This window comes from Perna viridis, chromosome 11, assembly GCF_037379345.1.
Source record: "Perna viridis isolate PV_CMFRI_1.1 ecotype Kerala chromosome 11, ASM3737934v1, whole genome shotgun sequence".
In the NCBI taxonomy this organism is placed as follows: domain Eukaryota; kingdom Metazoa; phylum Mollusca; class Bivalvia; order Mytilida; family Mytilidae; genus Perna; species Perna viridis.
This window is the reverse complement of record NC_142455.1, coordinates 35,619,908-35,647,215: the sequence shown is the minus strand read 5'-3', so window position 1 is coordinate 35,647,215 and position 27,308 is coordinate 35,619,908. Positions and strand designations below refer to the sequence as shown.

At 31.1% G+C, this 27,308-nt stretch overlaps 1 protein-coding gene across 4 annotated transcripts; it reads right to left on the bottom strand.

The window, feature by feature from the left end:
• Positions 1 to 27,210, bottom strand: LOC148603902 (ras-related protein O-RAL-like). 4 transcript variants are annotated; one of them, XM_088551653.1, is made up of 6 exons: positions 27,054 to 27,210; positions 21,282 to 21,411; positions 19,019 to 19,227; positions 12,523 to 12,712; positions 9,237 to 9,892; positions 1 to 4,184 (listed from the first exon to the last, which is right to left on the bottom strand). In XM_088551653.1, the coding sequence occupies exons 2-5, from the start codon at positions 21,387 to 21,389 to the stop codon at positions 9,719 to 9,721; spliced, it is 681 nt and encodes a 226-aa protein (XP_088407779.1). In that variant the 5' UTR covers positions 21,390 to 21,411; positions 27,054 to 27,210; the 3' UTR covers positions 1 to 4,184; positions 9,237 to 9,718. The 4 variants fall into 4 exon arrangements, with proteins under 4 accessions (XP_088407779.1, XP_088407780.1, XP_088407781.1 ...); XM_088551654.1 differs by having other exon boundaries at positions 21,282 to 21,423; positions 27,054 to 27,201; XM_088551655.1 differs by lacking the exon at positions 9,237 to 9,892.
• Positions 27,211 to 27,308: the final 98 nt, after the last annotated feature.

Sequence of the window (27,308 nt, the reverse complement as noted above, 5' to 3'; positions counted from 1 at the left end):
AAGGTTTTATAATTTTTATCATTTATGTCAAGAAATTATATAGTAGCAGAACATAATACTAGATATAAATAGAAGAGCTATAAATAGTGACAAAGTTTTTTTACAATGAATACATCTTTATGATACTGCATCAATTAATGTTTCTATAAATCATAAATAACAGACGATTATTCTGTGTAATATAAGAATCAAGATACGAGTAATTCTTAATCTATACATCCAAAAAAGGTTTAGATAAAATTCTTTCGAAACTGAATCAAACAGGTACGTTTTTTTACTGTTGATGTTATCATTAAGAAGAATATAGAAAATTTGCTTGACTTTATTTTGGCTACAATTTACCTTACTTTTATGAAGTAAAAATATATCATAAAACATCTTTTTACCATTTATGCAGTTCCAAAATATCCATTCCCCCTAAAAAGTAAAATAATAACTTTGCACTTACATATCAAATCTAATGATTAGATGAGAAGAGCTTATTAAAGCTGGTCTTCTTGAGTACTTTTATTGGCCAATATACATCAGTTGTGCCAATAGACAGACAAAAAAAGAGTAATAACATAATTAAAATATTTCATATTTATACAACACATACATGTAATGCTGCTTTATCTTACATAGAGAACATGTAGGTGTACAAGCTTCAAAGCCATGTATTGATTACAACAAACAAACAGACATATTGCATTACACATGCTAAAAATGACAAGAATTGAATATTATAAGAACCCACAAAAATTTGTCTACCTTGTAAAAAAAATTCTATATGTTCCTGTTTTTGGAAAATGTCATAAATATATTTAATATTTCTACTTTTTAAACTTTGCAGCATCCTTTTTAGGACAACAAACTGAATTTCACAATCAATAATACATGTCATTATTTTGAAGTATCTTCTTCACATAGTAAGTTATGAAAATATAATAACTTAATAATAATGCACCAATCAAGAATGGTATTTACATAATGAAAGCCTATCTAAAATCTAGCTCTACTATATACATAAAGACTCGATACTGAGTGAACATTGCATATCTAATAACAGCACATAAAACATGACATAGTCAGAAGAAATCTTAACTGAAAACAGTGAGTAACCTAAACTGACATGACCTTCACTAAGGTCAAATGATCAGCCTTTAAACTTGTATAATACAGTACAACGGATATCAATAAAATTGACTGAAATAACTATCTAATGACTTTACATAGAAAAATGATGTGAAAAACAAAAACTTCATTAGGGATATGGTGAGAAAAATAAAAATGAGATGCACAGTAAAAAAAAAAACTTATGTGGATTATTTTCAATATTCATCCCATTTTGTTTTCAGTAAACAAAAGAATATTCAGTCAAATTTCGTCAACAAACCTATAGTTTCAATGCCAGTTTTTGACATGTAAGAAATTGAAAAGTAAATTACCCAAAACAAATAGTGACATATAGATTTAACAAAATGTCTGTTCAGATAAAACCTTTAACCATTTCATAAAAGTAACAGGTAATGGAGTTGGTTTACAAGAATTGAAATGAAATATCTGAAGGAAGCATATTAGACATAAAAAATGGAAATTTGAAAGTTGGGATTGATTTCTATATCAATAACAATAAAAAGAAGATTAAACTAAAAGTTTGTTCCATGGAATTCTTTGCTATTACACATAATATAAAAAAGAATAACATAACAGTGCTACATACCTTTATAATAATTTTTTTGTGATCATATAAAACAAATAACATTGTAAAATGCTATATATAGCTTGATAAAGATTACATGCAACCAAATAAAAAACACACAAATAACTTTTTAATATTACAATTTAAACCGACGCCCCTCTACATTTCTTATGTCTGTAAAACCTATATAAATGTGGTTCTTATTATTTATTGAAAACACTCTCAATATTGAAAATGCCCTAATCTTGGGAGTTTCTTTGAATGAATTACCCAAGTTAATAGCCATTAAATTGTTATAATTTGGTATCCAATTAAACTGACAGTGCCCCTTTAGGATTTGTTCAATCTAGGCAGGTGGTCTGTTTAAACAGGTTTTAATGATATGAAGATGTTTGGTTATGACAGGAGTCTGGTTTATTCAGCCTCAGTTTACAGAAGTTTTTCTTTATATTTCATGAGCATTACAATAAAACTTATTTTTTAAAGGTTTAATTATAAGGTGGGAAAATATATTAAATGAATACATATTCTCATGCTAACTGATGTATCATATTAACCATACACCCTGTAAACAAAAATACATGCACAAGTATTTCATACTTAATTCGACAGAGGACATTACACATTTGAAGACAGTAGATAAAAATATGTCTTTGATTCACACAAAAAAATTACTAGAGTGCAATGGATTTTATGTTCTTTAGCAACATTCCAGTGTCTTCAAAAGCGGGAAACAAAAAATACACATTGATAACTCCATGAAACATATTGAAACCCCCTGATTTCATTTACGGTAACATTACAAAACATTACTATGGCAACACATAACAATCTAACTGAAATATACCTATGTTCTATAGTGCTCCTTTTCTATTCAGCCTCAGTATATTACCAAATGCAACCTTGAAATGGTTCTCGCTTGAAGTGTAATGTAGTAGTCAGCCAAGAACCAGCTTAATGCAATCTCAACTAAACAATAGTCTCTGTAAGAATCAGGCAGTGGGTAAAACATGGTATGATCAAACCCACCATCTTGATCGTGTAATTTGACTACTTGTACCAACAGAATAAAAAGAAAGAGCACACTATTGCCAATCTTTTTTTGGTAAATTGAGTTATACATTTGTAATTTCAATGAAATGAACTGAAAATGAACATTTCATGGAAAGATAACTCTGTCAAAACCCTCATTTTTCATCCTTCCGAAATCACCTTTGAGTGAATAAATATTTTTTTTATATCAGGTTTCTGATTTTCGAAACTTTGCCTGATTCTTACAGAGACTTACACTTGAAACATTAAATAGCATGTACAGTAAAAAGAATACAGTATTCAATTTCTCAGTTGTTCAAGACAAATTATAACAAACAAAACATAAAAAACAACACAAGAGTTATCCTCATTTCTTTATAGTAATAGAATATCATTACTACTGTACATTAACTTTGTTGTAGCACAACAAAATCAAATATAATAAAAGAGTTTAAGTGTAAATACTTAGCTAACTGCTACTACTCAAGATAAATAAAAGATGTGATATTTGCAAAAAGACACAACTGTAAACAGAGAAATTTTTGCGCTGTCTATTTTTTGCGGTTTCTGCAATCAATATGCTTTCATGCAGTTTTAAATTTACGACCATTCCACATATTGTATAATGATGTTCTTTGAAAAACAAATTCATGACAGTTCAATTTTGCTTATTATTACCATGAAAATAGCAAAAACTAAAACTGCTGAAAAAATTGCACAGTTTACAGTAAATAAAATACATGTTTCATGAGAACCAAGCTGTCTTAAAAGGCTGACAAAGCATTAAAACGAATGCATTTTTTCCTTTTAACACCAATTAAAAAGCTTATTTTTTGTTTAAAGAGAATAAAACCTTTCATTCTGTCTTCAATAGTATTACTTATTTTGATTGACTATTACATACTTCCATTTCACTGCTTGATTCCATGGAAAAATAAATACTGCTTTGTAATGGTTATAAAACACAAAAAAATACATAGGAGGGTTTACAAGTAATGATTGTAAAATATAAAGGCTTGATATAAATGTTAGGTAATTACACACATGGAAACACTGACAATTTTAAATTTGATGATAGTATGTAAAACTTGAAGAAAAGGGAATGATAAGTTGACAAAATGATAATCATTTACTTCTTCAGGATATTTTAAAATCATTGAACAGAATTACTTTGCTTGAATGTAAGAGGCAGTCATGCTTTTGCTTAAATCTGCCTATGGCATTGGAAAAATGAAAGTTCTAATTACTGTCTGTGTAAGAGGAGCAGAAAATGATTGTGCATCATGAGTTCAAACATTTCTATCAAGCCAAATGACTAAAATAGTTGTCATGTAAAAGGCATACTAAAGGTTTGTTATAAAATTGTACATTTTCTCTTTGATTTGCGGTTCTTATTAACATTCTTTCCGTTGTTCTGTTTAATGGCTTCCATCTTCCGTGATCTTATCTCTCTCATCAAATCATAAAATACCTACAGAATAAAAAGTACAATATTGTTAACTGTCGGCTTAAACTGTCATTTCTGAGAGAAAACATCAACAGTGCTATTTTTCCTCCTCCTTCTATCCTTAAATATCACTTAATACCTCACTTTAAAAAATTGGTTATGTAAAGTTCTAGATTTACATATTTTCTCTCAACTGCTAAAAACATTTTTTTCCTATTCTTCAAAAAAGTTTTGTCCATTTATAATTGAACTATTAATGTTTTATCATCCCTTAAATAACAACCAAATACTTGTTTACTACAGTGGTAATTTTGAAACCAGGTTCTGTTAGTGGTTTATATGAAACTTCCTTTTCCGGTATATACTTTCATAAAACATACCTCTATTATATGTAACCATATATAGGTATATATATCATGTGAATATGTGTTACTAGTAGTACATGTTAATAAATATGTAATTTCATATTGGCCCTGTACTAGGTTTGAGGTCTGTCATATTGGTCGAGGCAGTCGTATTGGTCCCAAGGCATCGCCAATATGATTGACCGAAACCTATAATAGGGCCAATATGAAATTATATATTTATTGACAATTTGTTAACAAACTCAACTTGATGATTTGTAAAACAGTTGTTTTAGTGTTTTACCAAAAACGTGTCGGTTGATGCTTTAATCAGTCTTAAATATCCTTTTGTATAAAATGGAATATTTTTTTTTGCTTTTTTTGCAGCTTTCAGTCCTGGTGATCAAAGTTCATGAAATCCAATTCCACCTCAAAATGGTGGTGTCAAACGACCGGAAGTTATGATGCCGTATTGGTCCTGGATTGGTCCATATTGGCCCTCTTTTTTCATATTGGCCCGTAAAGATGCTCGGTTTGAATTCATCTGTTGTTGACATATTTTAACGCATTTGGGTAGTTGGTTAATAAGATAGCTTATTAAACAGGGCTTGAATATCATAAACATAACTTAGGTTTTTATCTGTCCTAATTGGGGGCATGTGAGAGAAAAAAAAAATATATTATTACACTCCCATGACATATTAAATTTATTGGACTAGATAATGAAAAAACATAGCCATAGTTTTTTTTCTGTGGTTGTATTTTTCTCTTCATATTGATATAACTTCAACTGGAAGCATTACCAGTTGTTTCCCATGTTATTTTGTTGCAGGTGTATGTATTGTTGTATACAGTACATACATGTACATGTATATAGTGACAACTAGTGTAAGGTTAGGAAGTGACAAGGAAGAGGATATAGGAGTCTATTTACTGCAGTAACATGATGTATAATACATTAAAATACTTAAAAATAAATTGTTTGTGCACACAGTAAGTCACAAATGAAATGTTCTTGACTCACAAACCTTTATAATCATGAAAATGTACATAAACTTTCATGAACTTGGCTCACTAATTAGAAGATACAGTTAAAGTATAAATGCTTATCATTACCCTAGAATTTGACAAATCAATTACAGGGTTTTTATCTTACTAGATAAAGATTTATTAGTCATGTTTTTTCTTTTAGTCCTCAAGAAAAAACATTCAAAAATTAGTACACAAAAGAAAAATGATGTGTGTTACATGGTTCAGCTTTATATGACCACAGATGTTAAAGCCGGAAGATTTGGAACATGATTGACATCAAACTTGATACACCTCTTTTGGATTAAACACTTGACAAGAATGAAAGTGGTTAAAAAACTTTTAATTTGATATTTAGATGTAGGAAATAAGCAATTTATTTAAAGTTGAAGAAAAGCTTATTTGTTATACTTCAATCCAACTAAAAAGGATGGACCATAACTTCTATATCCATCAAAACTTCCCTTTTGTGAAACCAAATAGTACAATACCATTGAGATTTATCAGTAAAGTTAATGCCCAGAAACCAGGGTTTGACAATAACTTTTTGATTCCTGAATCAAGTGGTCCTCAAAATTTTTTTGCAATCCTCTCCTTATGAATAATACAATATTAAGAATTAATTAAGAGTGCCCAAAGGACTAGCAATTTGAACTTCAAGGTTGTACTCCCTCAAATAAGGTAGGCATATAACTACTTGACCACTTTTAGTGTCGAACCCTGGAAACCCAGACAAAAATGTTGGTTGTTACTTTGATGAATGAGAAGAAAACGAAATTTGAATTACATTTCATATTCTTAAATGTTCACTTCCAAATTCTTTAGACAACAAATTACACAATAGTTACTCTTTTTTTGTGTTTTATTTTACTATTGAAATAGGCTTATTTTTAGTGAACTTTCCACCTTTTTTTTGTTTATTATGCAAATTAGCTTGTAATTAAATAAAGTAACATTTAACAAATGTCTAACTTGAGATTTTTTATTGTTTTTGGTAGTTACATTTCAAAAATAAACAAAAGAATAAATATTGTGAAAAACAGCCTCTGGAGAATTTTACTAATTGTTTATGGTTTTCAGTGGGACTTTTAGTTATAAAGCTTGCTTCTGACCCCTCTTCCTATGCATTCGGGAAACCTTTAAAACCAATCCAACCATATTATTGTGATGTTTAAAAAACCTAACGGTATAACTTCATAGAAATCCAATAAAACAAGTTATTATCTGGATAAACAGAAAATACTTGTCTTCTTGTTTTAATTCCTAAGAAGTTCAAGTCATATCCCCCCAAAACAGATCTCAACTTTTATTTTATGGTGTGGCACTTGTGGTGAATTAAGTGAGATTACAACGATGATCCATTAAATGCATTTTGACTATTTTTTTTATCTCTAGCTATCAAATATCACAATATTTTTTAATTTGATAAGAGTCATCTGCCCCTGCATTGCTCACTGGCAGAGCATTTCAACTTTTTCTACCAAAAATATTTGACAAATCTGAAAATATTTCTTTTGTTATATGTTATGGTACACACAGTCAAATTATAAGGCTGACCATGTTTCACCCACTGCAGGTCTTCAGTCTTGTATTTATAGCTTAAGGTGAAACCTAATTTTATTTTGATTTTTCATCACAAAGTATATCAAATATGTTCTTACAAATCTAGAAAAAAAAGTCTTTTTTCATGTGTATTTTACATAAGTAAATCAACAAAATGTACTACACTGACAAAGGGGAATTAACTCTGAATTCCTCAAATAAGCAGTTTGGTTATCTCTGTATCTAAAATAAAAGAACACTACTAAAGTTTTAAATTTAGGAAAGCAAAGGTGTTATTTGAACGAATAGGTGGCTTATCTTAACACTTAAAACTTTATTTTCCAAAAAAAAAAATACTTGTCCTCAACTGATGTATTTACATATAACATTAAATTAATCAAATCTAAAAATACATGTCCTGGAATAAAATCCTGGAGATAAATATATATCTCAAGTAGTAGTATTTATATATATATATACATATGGGTGGAGAATTATTTTTTTTTGGTTTAACTGTAATTTAAAACAAGTTTCTAAATTAAACTCAACCATCTCATTTTTATATGACAGGAAATTATGCAATATTTTACAAATGTATACTTATCATCTTACATTTTATACATCCTTTTATAATTTAATTTGTTTGTTTATATCTCATTTGGCCAAGATAAGTTATTTTCCATAAACTAACTTGGTACTGTGACATCATTATCTTTAATGTTTGATAGGTCTGCATCCCACAATTCAAATAATTCAAAAGTAAATAAAGCATTGATGAAGGACAATCTTAATTTTGATTTTAATCAACAAGAAATAAAAATTAATTTCTGACCAAATTATACTCAAATAACTAACTTTGGGGCAGTTAACGCATGCTCATAAACAGCATTTGTAGTTCATGAAGTGTAAACTGCCCAAAAAGTCCATCTTTCAATAAGTTTTTCCAGACTTATGATCTGACTTCGAGGCACAAAAGACCCAATCTTCACCTAGACAGTCTTCTATTCAAATAATGATCCGACAGTTACTTCACATGCTATGTTAATCAAGGGAAATCAAGAGAACTAGGTTTTGTACAGTAATAAGAATTTAATCTAGTGACAATGACTAAACAATGAACATAGAACAACAAAAGACATGAAAAAACACACCAATAAAAACATAAATGAGCAACCCAGACTGGGAACATGCACCAGGTGCACCAGTAGGGCAAGTGACTTCTGCTTTTCTAGAAACACCAGCTGATTTGCTCATAAAATGTCACATCCTGGGTACACAATGAAAAGTAATACCCTCGTGCTCATATATCATCATTGTCATTTTTTTAACAACTTTTAATTTTAGTATCAGAGCTTTTCATTGTTTAGGCCTGAAGTAAACACCTGTTCTAGTTGGCCCACAAAGATAATTTTTTCAACAATGCATAACTGGATATTATGCAAAACATGTACTTCAATTCATGCTGATGAACAGGCCAGCTCTATTTAGTAACTACCATAAAAATTCAATTTGGGGTGATTTTTCACAGTACATATAGTTGCTAGAACACTCCGGACATGGCCTTGTTTCATGAAAAATTTTCTCAATCTTTAACTCCCATTAATTTCCATCAATCAGATAACATAAAATTGAAGATTTGAGAAAAAACTCATTATATGAGAAAATTCTCTACTTGAGTTTTTTAATGAAACCCGGGCCAGATAGTGTAAATTTTGACTGTTACATGGAAATAAAGTCTCATTTTCAAAGGAAAGATCTTTAAAAAAAAAACACACTAAGGCAGTTGTCTGTCATGTTCAGATCAACAACAATAAGGAACAAAACTTCCTTAAACATTGGGCAAAACTTCCTTAAACATTGGGCAAAACTTTCTTAAACATTGGGCAAAACTTCCTTAAACATTGGGCAAAACTTCCTTAAACATTGAGCAAGTATTGATTTAAAGTGTGTGAAAATCAAGTAAAAAGTTCACATATAATGACAGGAAAATTGGATAGAAAATGTGCTCTGGCAGGTGTTTGTTGGCTTCTGAAAAAATATCTTGGGAAATATCAAAAGCTGCAAAATATCAAGGAATGTTGGTACCTTGCAGGAGAGTGATGAAGGATGTAGATACCTTGAGGGACATGTGATGGTGAGGATAAAATAAAAAATAACAAACCTTTAATTAACATGAAGAAGTCAGCATCTTTTTTAAGCCAAATTGAAATAAAAAAAAACTGCCAAATTTACAAACAGTATAAATATAGAGAGTGCAATAATAAATGTTTTTGACACTACCTGAAAAGAACCAAGTTAATTTCAAGAACTTACATTTCATGAAATAAATGTCTAATTTTAAACAAACAGACTTTTTTAAGGAAAAAGAAGTTTGTAAATAATTTTATGCCATAAATTAGCTTTTTTCTAAATGATTAATGATAAACATGTAGTTATTCACTTGTTGATAGCCAAAATAAATCCATACCAAAAAAAAAAAAAAATAGTCACCACTGATATGTTGGTTTCATAATATCCAGTAAGATAATACATGTATTATAATAGACAAGTTGTTTTATACAAATTTGATTTTAAGTAGAATTTGCCATCATAATATGAAAAAATAAATAAATGGCTTATCAAATTGAGCCACATCTATTTTTTTTATTGCAGAACACAACATTTTTGTTGATTATTCATTTCTTTTTGTTCAATGGGATCTAATTTTGGAGCGGTATTGGCTTTCATGGATGCTGACTTCTTGAATGTTCCAGACTTTCCAAGAGTTCGTGTGTTCAATTTAGCTCTATTCATAATGCGCAATAAATCATAAAATGCCTGCAAACAAAACATAAATGGTCAGTTAATAAAAATGAAGGCAGATTAATGGCGAATCCATACCAATTCACTAGGGGGTGTGGGGGGGGGGGGGTCCCCTATCTGCAGGTTTTCCAAAATAGTACTTTAGGAATCTAATTCTCTGGAAGATATTTTCAGGAATTTCACAGGATTTTGAAATAATTTTACCCGGTAAAATGGCCTTATTTGAAGCAAATTCTACTTTCTATTGAACAAAAACACAATAATGAAACTACAAATTTGTTTGGTAGCAAACTCCCATGTGTAAAAAAAGTACAAGATGAAAGTTGAGTACACATGATATAGATGTCAATAGTATATTGTTTATTTGTACAGGTGTACATGCATTATACTCATGAGGCGTAGTTGAGAATGATTGGTTCTTCCAAGAGTCCTTTTTGATGATCTGGGATTTCTTACACAAGTGTTGAGAATTTCATCGCTAGCACAAATGCAATGCAGCAAAACGAGTAAAGAAGTCAACAACTTTCTCTCATAAGTGGAAAAAAAACTCACTACAGTAAATTCTGATGTCTTCAATAAAACTGCACTTTACAGAAAACCTACCTATAGGTATAACTGTCACTGTGATGTTACATTGCAAAATTACAAATAACATGAGATGTTGCTAATGCTCTGGTCTTGTTTGGATTAAATCATGAGTAAAGATCAGAGCGGGTGAACTCATCAAATACTGGTCATCTAACTTAAGAATTTCATTAATGGAGAAACAACAATGTGGGGATTAATACCTGGACATTTTAAGTACAGAAATGTCTCTACTGGCTCATTTAGAAAACTCTTTTGCCAAATTTAGACAATTTAGAATCAAGTAAAGTTGGTTACATATGAGGTTCTTTATTTTTTTGGTTTTTTAAGAACCCTCTAATGAGAAACAGTCCTTTAAAGAACCCTACTGAATTCTTGAAAAATCAGTGGAAAAAATTGTCACATAAATGAAAAGTTCAAAACATGAAAAATTAATATCTTAACATGATACATGTATATTATATCTGGAATCAAAATGAAATGTTTCAAATTCCAAGTACATGTCTTAGTTTTCTATTTCAATTCATGAATGTTTATTTGTATATGTATATTGTTTATTACACTTTGAAGCTGACGATAAGAACTCCATAACTTGACCATTATCAATTAATTCAGGATTCAATATATTGAAAATAAGTAAATCCAAAGATAATTGCATAGTAAATACTTATTATATATCCCAATGGCATTAACTGATCAACTGAATCAAAATATAAGCAAAAAAAACAAGTCAATCTCCTTGATGTAGAATCTATCTCCTGGGAGGGGGGCTACAGATAAATGATTATTCCTGTAAGGTGTAGATAACACTAGTATTTCTCTCCTTATTATGTACTATGCAAAGGTTATCATAGTCACACAGGCATGATTCAAAGCATATCTAAACTATCATTGAATGTTCATTAAAATTCCAGCTGATTCTGTAAAGAAGCAGTAAATTACACTTCAGAAACTCTACTGAGTGAGAGTGTACTTTTTCTTATTACTGAAACTTTTGATGATTGAAATAGCAACGCTTTTAAAGGTTAGGTGCAAAATCTACAATATAAAATAACTATAATGTTCATTAACAAGAATACAGAAACCATGCAGAAACAAAATATTTTGATATGATTTTCACATGAATTGGGCACATAAATTTTGGGGCAGATTTCACTAGCAAGCTTTCACACGATTGTTATGTCTGTGTATATAAATAAACAGCAAACCACATACTTATACATGTAGCCTTGACTCTGATGCAACATGGTAACTACAGAATTAAACCATTTAATTCAATTTGGTAAAAAGTAGTCCTTTTTTTCATATGTACCCAATATGAACTTCATCAGATGCATTTTTGATAATATTAAATTAAAGCACCACAAACTGTACCCAATACTATGATTTGGGTTTAAACTACATGTAAGTATGCCCTAACCATAACATTAAAAGCAACACAGTTGTTCTACTAAGATATCTGTCCCTGAGTAAACTGGAAGACTATCTACATGTATGCAACCCTTCTAAAATCTCTTCACATCAGTTCCACAGTGATTGTCTAACATGTGTGAACAGACCACCTGCCTTCCATACACAGAACAGTCAATAGGTGTTAACCTTTGGAATTTTCTAGAGTGGCAGATTTTCCTCTCAAAATTTTCTCAAAGCAGATCTGCTTAGGGTTTCACAACATTTTTTTAAATTTTAGCAACAGGCCTTATTTGAACTTTATTCTGAATTCTCAATGACAAACAATGTTTCTCTATATTACAATATTAGTAAATTATCTTTATCACAGGACCGAGATCAATCTGTTTTGACAAGAATTGAAGTACAGGTAATCTGTAACGATTTTAAGCTGAAAATTCAAATAAGAATTATTTTTTAAAGTGACTAGATCTCCCGTTTTGACACAGGCAGGAGACTTAATACCTATACATTCAGTCTGACAAGAATTTGGTTGGATGGATTTCACTACAAGTTTACAAACTTTTCAACATCAAAAGCAAATTGTTTTCTGCTATGCTTTCTTAAAACTGAACAGGAGTATAAACTGTACCAATCAGCATTTCTTTTACCTTATCTACATTAGCTCTAGTTTTAGCTGAAGTTTCTACGTAAGGGACTTTCCATTGCTGTGATCGTTGTTGGGCCTCCTCTACAGAAACCTGACGTTTATCTTCTAGATCAGCTTTGTTCCCAACTAACAGAAAAGGAATGGTGTCTTCTCCTTTGTCACTCACATTCTTCACTCTCAATATTTGTTCCCTGCAAAATGTGGATAGGAAATGAGGCATATTTCCTCGATTTTTTTTACAAAAGTGACATATAACAATGTAAAAGCTTTAATTAAAAGACTATACACAAATGTAGGTAGTTAAGAACCAAACATAGATTTACTTAAAGCATTATTATTCAGAAAGAGTGAATCCTGGGGAAATGATCACAAGTGCCCAAGACTCATCGAGATTTAATCAGTGCCTGGATCTCATACCCAAGTGTTCTTGGCATGAGTGGTTACTGATATATTCTTTCTTATTTTTGATAACCAATAAATTTTCCCATTTATTTTCTCCATAATTTATTGCTATTTCAAAATATCTTTTAAAATTTTGATATCCCAAAATAATCAGTGACATCAAGTTTAGTTAATATGACCAAAAACAAACAAATCAAAAGCCACCAGAAACTAAGAGGGAAGAAAGGCATCACTTGGGAGGATGGTCCAGGAGTGGAATTACTGAATTAAGGACATTTTGATTTTGAGGGAAGAAAGGCATCACTTGGGAGGATGGTCCAGCAGTGGAATTACTAAATTAAGGACATTTTGATTTTAAGGTAAGAAAGGCATCACTTGGCTTGGGAGGATGGTCCAGGAGTGGAATTACTGAATTAAGGACATTTTGATTTTGAGGGAAGAAAGGCATCACTTGGGAGGATGGTCAAGGAGTGGAATTACTGAATTAAGGACATTTTGTAATACACTGCTATCTATATAATAAGAAGAAATATCTACTACAGCTTTAAAAAAAATATTTTGGAAAAGAATAGGTTTGGCTCTCAATAATGATTATGGAACTATATGTACAGATGTTCTAAACAATCAAGGATTTCTAAAATAAACAGATCATAGAGAGAAATGTAAAAAGACACCAGCCTCTTTCATCTTATAATACTGAGACACTGCAGGTCAAATGTAAAAACTACAGTGGAATTTTATGATATTTCATATGTTATCCTCTTAATATAATAATCTCCTGGACTAACTAAGAATCAGGCAGTAGACATTTTACATTCTAGTCTAACTATGCTTATACAAATGTATATACAACATATCCCAATTTTACTGTCTTCATGACAACTTGACTGTGAATCGAACCCATGACCTTTCACAATTAGGGCAAGCATGCTACAATATGACCACTTAGGTGGTAAAATTTGAAAGAAATGATATTTGGACACTGATTTCCCAATAATTTAATACCCAGGGAAAGGTTTGAATAGCTGAAAATATGCAACAGTCCAGACTGCAAATGAAACATAATTTGATAAACACTAGTACCGTCACAGTGTGGTAGATGCATTTTAAAAGTTTAGCTTTTCCTTACAAATTATAAATACACTGTGTACCTGCAGACACCAAATAATACATCTAATCTAATGAAAAACACAACCTAGCCATATTGCTTTAAATTTTTAATATGAACTAATATTTACATGGACTGATCTCACAGAAAACTGTATCAGACATCTGGGTGCTTTTTTGGATGACACTCTAAATTTCAAAGAACATAAAAAAAAGGAAATGTAGAACAGCCATGATAATTTTTTTCAAGATAAAAAGTATTCGAAAATGTTTGTCAAAAGAAGCCACGGAAACTCTAGTGTTATCTTTAGTTGTTTCACATTTGGATTATTGCAATGTTATTTTGTATGGTATTTCTTAGAACGAATTGTTAAAACTTCAACGCATTCAAAACATGTGCGCCAAATTGGTATTGAATCGCTCTAAGTATGAGAGTTCTAAACAGACTCTTTATGAATTACATTGGCTGCCAGTAAAAGCTCAAATCAGTTTTAAAATATTAACATACATGTACAATTGTTCTGTTGGTAATGCACCGTCATATTTAATTAATTCATTTTCTCCTTAAGTGTCTAAACGTACACTAAGGTCATCAGAGTCTTTTGTAGGTTGTTATGTTATTCCTTTTAACAAGAAGAAATCATTTTCAGATAGAAGTTTTTGTACTATTGATCCTAAATTATGGAATGAGTTACCAGTTAGCATAAGAAATTTCAAATCTGTTGATATTTTCAAAAGTCAATTAAAGTCACTGTATTTTGAAGATTATTTTTCATTATTCTGAGCTTAAGTAGTGATAAGTTAACAGTGTAAGATGCCAGTTTTATCATTGGTATAAGTATATATGTTTTGTACAGTTGCTCTATTGTATGTTTATATTTTTATTTTTTGCATTGTACAACGCCACTGAATATACATTGTGTAGAAATAGGCGTTTAATCAAATAATAAAGTTTCAAAGATTACATTCAAGTTCTATGTTTTTATGTGTACATCTGTAAGCTATCCCTTATGCACAACAATTCAGGGTAGTAAATCTGTCAGAATTATAATGTATATCAATTTTACGTTTTCTTTGGGATTCTCTTCAGAATTTTCATCTATAAATAACTTCATTACTGAAAATCTTAAAAGTGAACTGCCAAAATTTTTAGAACAAATACATGTTCAAAGGGCATTTTACTTCTGTAAGAAGTTAATGTTTTTACTTTATTTTGAGTGTGCATCTGTATTTACATCTATTCCTAACTGCTCTACAGCTCTTTGTGTCAGTTTTCATATTTACAACATTTGTATTACATGTTAAATGTGCCTGTCTAAAATGTAGACAGGTTCTAATATGACATTACATTGCAACTCTTTTGTTACTCTGAACCAACTCAAATACTGTATTTGAGTTTACTAGTAATTAGTAATAAAACAAAAGCTTACACTCACTCCTAATATTGATTAATGAACTATACAATTATTAGAGCAACAACTTTAAGAGATGTAGAAAGATGGAGTACCAATAAAGAAATTGAAGTGCACATCTGTAAAATCAAAACTGATTGTAGTTGTACAAGTATAAAACACAATGTTTACCACTACATGTACATGTAGTTCACCAAGGACTGTTGGTTATTACTGATGTATAAAACATGATGTCGACCGACCACTAACACCTACATGTAGTACACTAAGGGTTGTTGGTTATTACTAATATAACCTTAAAACAACATTATGACACTGTTTCTTACTTTGGCCACGAGCCCTGAATCATTGTTTAACAAGTCAAATTAACTAACCCAAATAAATTCAAGATGCCATGGTATAGACAGTGTCAGGAACTTGAAATAGAAACCAGGTTTAAACCAAAAGTCATTTCACATTTGAAAACTGGGCACATATTCACTTATGGATTATCGATAATGCAATACCCATGTTGATTTGACCAAGTTTATTCTCAAGGCTGAATTTGATATAATCCTACCATAACCACTTTTGGGGGAAAACATATTCATGTACATATATGTTCTAATTGGGCCTAGAAAAAACATTCCTGATAAATGGATTGTTTAAATACCAAACATGAGGTAAAATAGATATTAGGATTTTTTTTAAAATTGCAAGTTTCACAATAAAGAATATAAATGGTATTCAAATCAATCTTACATAAGGTATTTTTAGCCTAGTGAATCAAACATTATCACAAAAACATCCCTTTTTTAGTTGCTGCCACTGCCAAAGTAATCAATGATGTAACACCAGACATTCACAGAATTCATTTACATATGTATCTATATCAATCAAATTGATTTTCAAGACACAAAGTGCTGCAGTCATAATTATATTCTCATTATACAGTTAATGAAATCGTACAGTTGTTTATTTGATGTTTATTTCACATGATGCATAACAACAGCATTAAAAGATATAAATGAACATAGTTGAACATTGTTTACTATCTGCCAGTCATATGTTCATCAGGTAACACCTGGTAGACTGGTAACAGCTTGTGATTAATTTTGTAGATAGAATCAAATTGTTGGAGATACTTAAATTGATGGGTAAAATTGTCTACTACATGTGGAAATGTTCTCTTTAGACTTAAACCTACCTAAACTTTTCATAGATCAACAATGGAATAAAAAACAGAATTGTGTGCGCAAAGCTCAAAAAATGAAACCCCCAGCTCCAATTTGACATACATGTACATATAGTTTGTGTACATTTATATGTATACAGAAACTGTATGCACATTTTTTTCTATACTTCCTTTAGTAGTAAAGAGCTGCGTAAAATACCTCCCCCCCACCCGAAAAAAAAGGTAAATAAAAAATACACAAAAAATTTGGCACTATCAAGGCTACCTCAAGTTTAACTAAGTTTGTTGTCTTGATTTTTCACCCATACATTTCTATCTTGTATAAAACACACTTTTCTGATAAGGTTACCAAGGTTACCAAGTACCTTTTATATTTATTAGTAGATCATCATAACAAATGGTCTGTTTTAAACTATTTTTCAACAAATAAAATTTCCTTGGCCGTTTCCGGCTTTTTTTTAAAAGCGGGAATCCTTAGTAACACGAAAACATAAAATTAGACATTTATACAAATCGAAAGGAGATTACTTCAATAATATGAATAATTCACCAAAGTTTCATTAAAGTTGGTGAAAGATTTTTGAGTTAGTGTCCGAAGTGTGGATGACAGGCGGAGGGACGGACAAACAAAAATATACCATAATACATCCCGTCTCAGACGGAAGTATAAAAACCAATCAAAATGCTGATAGCACTGGCAGTTTTTGATTTCTGTGTAAATTGTAGCATGAACAAAATTTCAAAGATTATATGATTTTATCATATATTGAATTTAAAATACTATTAAGAACTGTCCTTTTTTAATTTGTATAAATTGAAAGTCAATCTATACTACTGATCCAACTTCATACACATTTACAAATTTTTGTTCCATTTCACCTTTTTCCCCAATTTTAAATCTATCCAAAAGTTAATGTGCATTTACATACAAAACCAAAATCAGCATAAGAAAATAATTTCCTTTATACAAGATTTTCAAAATTTAGACACTTTAATCAATTTGAATTTTCCCGCCAATTTTACTTGGTTTAAATCATTGCTCTTCACCTCCTGCTTATAAATGGTAAAATATTAATGATAGGATGGATAATTTGACTTATAAGTATATTAAAATCAAAATATTAAACAAATTTTATTCTTCTTTACACATTACTGAAAGAAATAAATCCCCATAATGTAAAATTATTACTTATTATATTTCAAGGCCAAAAAGGAATCCCTCAAATCTAGAGTTGATATGAAGACTAGATCTTAATTTTATTTGCATAAATAACACAATATTATTGAGTAGATAAATTGCAAGAAATATATTTAAAAGAGGTATTGGATGATATAAAAGGAATTATACTACATTTGAACTATGTTTTTGTATAGTGTTCAGAAAAACTAGGGAAGTTCCAGTGATAGATCGATGATATAAGGTTTTTTTTTATCCTGAAGGATTAAAAACCCCAAAACCTATTTATATGTAAAATAAGAAGTTTATCTAATTCTATGCTACACAAAAGCATCAAATAGGTGTTTGTTAGATACAGAACGGGTAACTGGCTTCCACAGACTTTAATATTGAGTGTTGGCAGCTGGAGACCTAAAATTCATAACTTCAGTTGGTAACAATCCCTTAATATACATGTATTACAAAATTTAGGCATACCCAAATAAGTCTGCAGATTTCTCTTAATAGATATGAACTGTTCATAATTTATCATCACATGAGGTCAAAATTATTTCAGTAATTATCATATTTTATCAGAGGAACACAGGATGCAGGTTGGGAGGGAGTCAAATTCTGGCTTACTTATAACCATCATAGTTTCAAATTGCAATCAAATCAATACATCTGTGTACATGATCAATACTCAACAGATTATTATACTTTCAACAAGTGAATATACAAGTTATCAAAGACAACATGAATATCACTGATTTAAATCTGTTTTCAAAGGCATCAAATCAACATTTCTGAGATTCTTTTTTTCATTTTTCAATATTACAGTTTTCTATTGGTGGTGTTATGAAAATTGTTGAGTAAATTATGTAATGTTATTGAGGAAATTTCTACCTTTATTCAACACTTGCAGACAGAGGATCAATACATGAATGAACAGGCATGTGTTTGATGGCAGAGGTTAGAATTATTTGTTTTATGATGAAGCCCTCACATGTAGAAAATACCCAGAAAAAGACAAAATAACTTAAGGTTAGAATACATGTAGAAAAAATATAACTGCTGTGAAAATTAACTGTTAAGAGGAATAAGCAGGCTAAGTCCATCATCCCTTAATAATCAATAAAGAGTTAGAGAATAGGAGAATTTCACTAAGACATACAATAAACTATCAGATTTACAAGTATACTGCAAATACACTGTATAAAGTACAAATTATTAGGTGTATACGTACCTAAATTCTACAGTAGCCTGAAATGACTCTTGTTCTGTTATAGAAAATACACATAAAAATCCTTCTCCACTTCTAAAATAATTGTCTCTAATGGCTGCATAGTCCTCTTGGCCTGCAGTGTCTAAAATGTCTATCTGAACCTCTTCTCCATCTAAAACAACTTTTTTTCGGTAAGAATCTGCTTTGGTTGGTTCATAGTCCTCAACAAACTAAAGTAAAACATGTATTTTGGTATAAGAACATATATTTTGATGTAATGTAAATGTACAACATACATAAAATAATGTATACAAAATACAAATGTGCCAGTCAGTCTTTTCAAAGAAATTTAGAGAATGATTTTGGCCATTATCTTAACCTTTACCATGCGGAAACTGTATATATACGGTCTTGGGCTTTTTTCGAATTTTTGGGTTCTTGCAATTTTATTTTTAGCTTTGAAAACGACAATTTGATTTGGTTAGAAAGCAGAGTGAATGTGCTTTAAAATGAGGCTATCTTAAACAGAGTTTTATCAAAAATAAGGACTTGATACATTTTGTAGCTGAACAACAGGTCATGAGTTAGAGTGGCCACAAAATGATTTTTTAGGAGTTGGGCTCAATTCTTGGCCTCTATCAATAACAGAATTGATCCATAGTGCTTCATTTCACCTGATTTCTATAGAATAATGATGTCTCTAACCACAACCATGGTGTCAACCCCATATACTAACCGCTTCCGGTTTAGGCCAATCTAAAGTCGGAAAAATTGCAAAAAATCATCATTTTTTCTCACGAGTGACTCCTTTGAGGACACCTGACCTTCCACTTACAATGAATAATGAACAATTTTTGTCTTAAAAGACCATCAGTGGGAACAAGCTTTGGAAAAATTGTACTTTGAACAGTCGTGCCTCTGGTGAGGCCCACGTCCAGTGAAAAATGACAAAAAATCACCAAAAATGACCATTTTCCTGTGCATGCCAATCCACCCTCCCTGGGGTAGGTAGGGTAGCAGGAAACAGACAGATGGTTCTCAAAACATGACTTGAATTTTCGAACAACTCTGTAGGGTGTGGACAAATGTTCTCTAGCTATCATAGCAGACCGGTTTAATCATGTCAAGACATGAACATTGACTTATACAAATCATGTCTACACGTTAGTGATAGAAGAATAGCCATATTCATTACAATCTCAAGACTCCAAAGACGTGAAAAGCAATTAGGTCTTCAGGTAATTCAACTTCTCTTGGGTATGATCCTATTTTCTAGGTATTTAATACATTTTAGTCTGAAATCGATGATAGTCTTCTTAATTAAAACTACAATACAACTTTGATAAATCAGGTTGTCAGAGAGACTGTACACTGTACCTTAATCAAGGAAATTTAGATGAGGGGATATTCTACATAGCCTCTGTTAAAAATTATGTATGGTAATATCATTATGAATAAATGGTAGAAAGATAAAAAAATACATAAATAATTATTACCAAGACCTCATTAATTTTGACCTACTTTAAATGTCATCATTTTAAATCACTTGCTCAAATCATTATCTTTTTGTAAAAAAATATTTTCCATGGAAATCAATTTGCAGTTTGTGATGAATTGTGTTATGAGTGACCATGGTTTGCAAGATATCATTTCTTGTGTTTTCATATCTAAAACTAGAAATACTGTGAAAATATAACACCCGGCTTCAAATGTAGTTGAAGTTATTTCCAGCACAGTAAACTTTATCCCTTTGCAGTCTCCGGACAGTAACAGTATTCCTTCATGCACATCTACATGTTTGCCCAATGCTCAAATCAAAATCCCATGAATGGTTTAGGAGTTGGCCTAACAAGTTTTTAACATGTAAAACACTTTAAGTTGGATTATCTCCATTTAAACCCCCCCCCACAGTAACTACATGTACATTTCTTCATGCATATCTAAATACATGTGTATGTATGTTGCAAAACCTTCCTACAAAGTTTCATTGAAATCCCTTGAATGGTTAAGGAGTTGCACTTACAAAACAGAAAGACCAACAGGTGATTCCTATATACCCCCAAACTTTGTTTGCGGGGGGATATAATAATAAAAAATTAGCACACTACATTTTCTGTGCATTTACAGTTATGAGTACATTCAATATCCATGTACAATACATATTTATTATAAAATGATGACTATGGTTAATTCTAGCTAAATTAAATTTGCTTAACTTGAAATCTTTGTATTTGAAGAACCCCAACCTATCTAATTATTGTTTACAGCTGAGTAATCTTCTTACCTCATCATACATAAACTGTAATGTCAGAGCAGATTTCCCAACACCTCCAGACCCAACCATAATCACCTTATGGATAACTGCTGGCTGTTGGCTTTTGGCCTTCGACATGATTTCTTTCTTCTTGATCTCTCTACCAAGTAAACTGCACATGTTAAATATAATTTAGTAAACAAATCACTTTGTATTTATTGAACTATAAATAACATTGTAAGAATCAATTGTCTCCTTATTCCAGTTACTCATGGTCTATAAATAGACCACTAAAATCCATACAGGTATCACTGCACTATGTATTGGTTTTAGCTTCCTCCATTTCAGGAAATGCTGAACTTTCAAGAATGCAGACAAACTTTAAAATATAACCAGTAGTTTTCAGCCATATGCTATTGATCTCTTTAGATTCTATGGCTTGTCACTGATATGAATCCAAGGATTGTGATAAATCTGCATCAAGAATGGAAAAATTGACAACAGGAATGCAATATGAATCACACAGAAAAATCCAACCGATTTCTATCTAATTTCTGATCAATAAACTCATGGTGATGCTGAGTTCTCAAAATAATCAGTATTTAGACACAAAAAAATACAAGGATGATGATTTAGCTCTAGCCTCACAGTCCAGCCAACTTCTTCAAAAAGTTATAAATCATGCTTACAACATTTGTCCAAATAGAGAGTCACACAAGCAACATGTACATGTAAGCTAAAAACGTACTTTGCCTGTACCATGTGAACACAACAAAAATTAAACTAGAAACATTCGATAAGAGGGGTTTGGTCTTGTAATTCAAACAGTATAATTAGGCACATATATTAATATAAACTAGAAGTACTATGTGCAAGCCCACAAAGAGAACACCCCTGCTTCAAATGAACTTAAATTATGCAAAATACTTCATGGATTATCTCCCTTTGGAGTCATCCAACAGTTATTATATTCCTTCATGCACATCCACACACACACACACATTTATTATACCCATTATTGCTATAAAATTTAATAAGAATCCTTTCAGCAGTCTAGGAGGTTTTCCACTTACAAGGTTTTAACATATTAAACCCTAAAATTGGATTACATTCCCCTTTGAGTCCTCTAACAGTAATTATGTTTCTTTTTGTAAATTAAGTTATGATACCCAACCATCCTATAAAAAAGGACCCTTTGTGCTTAACTGTAGGAGAGTCAATGAGGATGCATGCAGAGTGCATGCTCAATATACACTTCTACAAGGAAAATTCTTTTTTTCTATCCAAGCCCTACCTCACAGAAATGTATACTGGGCATGCTCATCAACTTACCACAAAAGGGTCTATTTCATAAAAAAAAAACTCTTGAACAGTTTAGGAGGAGTCACACTTACAAGTACATGTATGAGGTTTTAACATATAAAACTCTAAATTTGGATTATCTCAATCTGGAGTCCTCCAACAGAAATTATATGCCTTTATTCAAATCTACATATGATACCTTACCTTCCCATTGAATAAAATGGAAATCCCTTTAGCAGTTTAGAAAGAGAGATGAACTCACAAGATTTTAATATGTAAAATCCTTGATTTTACTAATCTCCCTTTGGAGCCCTCTGACAGAAATTATATTCCTTTACACAAATCTACATATGATACCTAACCTTCCCATTGAATAAAATGAAAATCCCTTTAGCAGTTTTGAAGGAGTTGCACTCACAAGGTTTTAACATGTAAAATCCTTAATTTTAATTGTCTCCCTTTGAGACTCTGACAGTAATTATATTCCTTCATGTTCATTTATATATGATACCCAAATTTCCTATAAAATTTCATAAAAATCCCTTGAGCGGTTTAGGAGGAGTCGGGTTTACAAGAAATGTGGACAGTGGGACAGACAGACAAGGTGATACCTATGTACTCTCTAAACTTTGTTTGTGGGGTATGATAATATTTTCCCAGGGTGTGGATTTATATGCCTGCAGAGGTTGAATCCTGAACATTTGTAAAGAGTATGGACACACCATTGAAGCTTACTTAATACATAAATTTCCAAATTTTGTCAGGGATAAAATATTTGACACAGGACAAAAATTTGAACAGAATCAAAGTGGTTTCTTTTTTGGCCCCATATTCACTATTGGCTAAGATACAAGCCCAAAAATCAATCCCTGTCTTTCTTTGATTGTAAAACAGTTTTTAAAAAATCTATTCACATAAAGTGTACAGAATGAAAATGTTTGTTTCTAATACTGACTCTTTTTTGGCCCTAGTCCCACAATTCCTACAGTTCAAGTCACAACCAAAAAACAAAAAAAAACTTTCCAAGCCTTCTTTTTTGTGGTATGGCACCGAATGGAACTCAAGTTACTGTCTGAGCATTTTAAAGTACTTGCTTCTAGCCCCTTTTAGAATTACTAATAAAATAGTTTTATAACAATACTGAGAAATTTTGGTAAAGAATGGTTTTTTATCGCAGTACGACAAAAATAGTCCTTCTAAAACTGAATATGTCTACAAGTAACAGACCAATCAATATATTGATAACACGCTCTTCAATAATGGTCCTGATCCGCATACATTCTAAGAGTATGAAGTACATTTGTAAATGTTTGAGGTTTTCCGAATGTAACCATTGATTGTATTTTTATTTGAGAAACAAGACTACTGGTAGAATATTTAATAAAGAGAAACTTCCACTGACAGAAACTTTAAAGACATATGTATGTTTTCAAGGACTAATATGACACAATTTTACCCAAATAAAAACAGAACGTGTGTGAATAACATCTGATTTGGTTTTTACAATTTATTAGTTATCTTTCCTGCTTTTTACTGGTAATTTTGTTTTGTCATATTACATGAATTTTTTAATTTGCAACTACATTTGAACTCACGAGTTTCAAGCTATGCCAGAAGAACGGTCTGTCCCTTGAAAAGAAAAAAAAAGAAAAACTACCTTCTCTTGCAAACCAGGTATGCAAAAAGAAAATCCAAATTTGGAAAGCTTACCAGGAAGGAAACAGTGCCCAGAAAAAAGCAATGGCAGTGAAAATTTAATGACGAGTGAAAAGTGATGGAATTGTCTCTTAAATGACTTCATAGCTGATACTTTTATTCTGTATAGTCAAAAACTGATGTATTTTATGTTTTCATTTATTTTTTAAACTGAAACAAGTTACATTACAGTGAATCTGACTACATTTTCCGATTAGTTTTTTACCAAGTTTTGGATGGGGTTTAACTAATCCCAAATGGAATTAGAGCTTTCACAATCTGTGCTCAACACAATACATGTAGATCATACAGGTTAAAGGGTTTCATGTTTATACATGTACTATACAATACAATACAGTAGTTTTATTTCCTAATCATAAGGTCTTTGCAGGGAATGACAACAATAAGCATAAAAACAACCAATTTATAACCACAAAGCCATTCACTACTGATTTTGGTTAATTCATCACATTAAGCGATAAGGATATATGTTTATAGTTGCCATGGTTTTCCTGTCCCTTGATTTACGGCTTCGGATTGCCTCTTCATATTTTTTCAACTCTTGATTGTAGGTCTGGTAAAAGCAGTATTCTAGAATTTTTTGGTCAATTTGACTTACCATGGGTAAGTGGCCTCCAAAAAATGACTAACCCACATAAAAACAACCAATTTATAACCACAAAGCCATTCACTACTGATTTTGGTTAATTCATCACATTAAGCGATAAGGATATATGTTTATAGTTGCCATGGTTTTCCTGTCCCTTGATTTACGGCTTCGGATTGCCTCTTCATATTTTTTCAACTCTTGATTGTAGGTCTGGTAAAAGCAGTATTCTAGGATTTTTTGGTCAATTTGATTTACCATGGGTAAGTGGCCTCCAAAAAATGACTAACCCACACTTTAAATAAACTTACCCACATTGAAAGTAACATTTCAAAGACAAAATATGTGTCATATGATTTGGTAACAAGTGCAATCATTTCTAAGAAGCAGAGAATGTGATGTATTTTTACTGTCTGATTTCTTATAAATGAATACGCTTAGATAACAAGGCAATAACAATTTTGATTCTTCATTTATATATCCTCAGGCTCAAGTTCAACATGTTTTCATGGCCAAGATAAAATAGGGTTAATTTTATCCCTTTCCTTTTTATCAAGTTTTGGTTTCTTAGAGGATGTGAACCCAAAACTATGGAGATCCATTTTTATTTTGAATTTACCATTCAAACATTTAGTATTGTATTTAAAAAACATTGCTCTGGGCTTAACTATTATAAAAACTTGTGTGGAAACTTTTACATTTTTCTGGCTTTTTACCCTTTAGTCACTTTCTCAGACTCAGGTGTCCCCTCTCCCATCAATACATTTCATATTCATTTGCAAACAAATATATAATGACGAAAGAGACTATTCATTTGTTCAAAATTATGAATTTTGAAATACTGATTTTCTTATTTTACAGTTTTCGGATCAAAAATTTTTGTTTTTGCATCACGATCATGTTCGACTTTAATGAAAGAAAAGAGATATAATTATAATAACTATATTATCTAAAATAAAAAAGCAAATTGAAACAATCATGTTTTCTAAAGAATAGAACTTAAATTCTGCTGAAATAAATTCAGAAAAAATTGCCACAGGTCAGGAAAGTAAGGACTCCTTTTCAACATACCCAAACTTTAAAATGACTTCCCCATGGGTAACCAAAGGCTCCCAAAGGACTTTTCCCGACCTGAAAACTCACTTACCACGGGTAACGGATAATGGGAATCCTAGAACACTGAAAAGTTCTAAAGGTCCAATAAAAGTTTAATAATTACAGGGCCTTCTGTCCAGTAAAAAAATGAGTCTGGCTGGGACTGCAAGCTTCAAGAAATTATTTTGTAAATAAAGAGCTTTGCCAAGCACAGCATGATATGACCTCCATGGTCAAACCCTGAACAGTTGGGGCAAGAGGACACAATACAAATTTTTGACACACTTAAGCATAGAGACTAACAATTCATTATGGACACAATATAGCACATACATTTGAAATTCAAGTAATAAAATTCTGTATCAGACAAGATATTATAATGTCCATTTTTTTAAGGTGTCCACTTTGACCCCTTATAAATCAAAACTGTATGAGATATTTGAAATCTGACAGACAAAAGCAGTCAGAAAGCATTAGGACAATAACATCGTATTTCATAACATATTTTACCATTTAGGAGGTTAACAGTAACATGGCTGACAAAAAATACGCAAGGTTTCTTCATGAGCATGTAAGATTTCACCTTCCACTTATTTCTTTATGCTTCTGACTTCGCTGGCACTTACATTTTGTAAGGCCAATGCTTATCTCATCTTAAATTCAAATCTTTCCTGTTCAATCATTGACTTATTATTATATTAATCATAGAGTAATCCGTCTTGGGATTGGACACAGGAGATATTTTTTTCTCTTAGACCACCACCAGTCAAGGTAAAAAAATATCTCCAGGTCAGAATCCCAAAAGGAATGTAATGATTGAGATGCATTAGCAGGGTGTGTCAATGAAAAACACATTTTAGAGAAGTCAGACAACACAAAATAAGACCCAGTATATTTAAGTTAAATTTATTTTAAACAAAACCAAGAATATGGTCTTGTCATGGTTTAAAAGAAATAAATAACGGTATACAATTAGAGCATGCACGTACTAAAATAGCTGTCAAACCCTTAAAATTATACACGGCGATAACCGATCATGTTTTTGGAATACAAAAATACATGTCTTCAACAAATACGATTTTATTTTACAAAAATGTACTTACATTCAATTGTCAGAGAATAGTTCAAACAAAAATTTTAACATTGAGTGTAAGATTTAAATATAAACACAACTTTAACAACATTTAAATTTCCAAGTCAGAGAAAGTGGAAATAAAAAGATTCCGTTGCATTGTGGGAGCTTACTAAGGTTGATGCATTTTCGAGATTATTGCAGATTACTAGGCGGAACGAATTAATCAAAAGAAGGATAACTCAAAAAGTTCTTCGATTTTCGAAAATCACAAGTTTTGAAATTA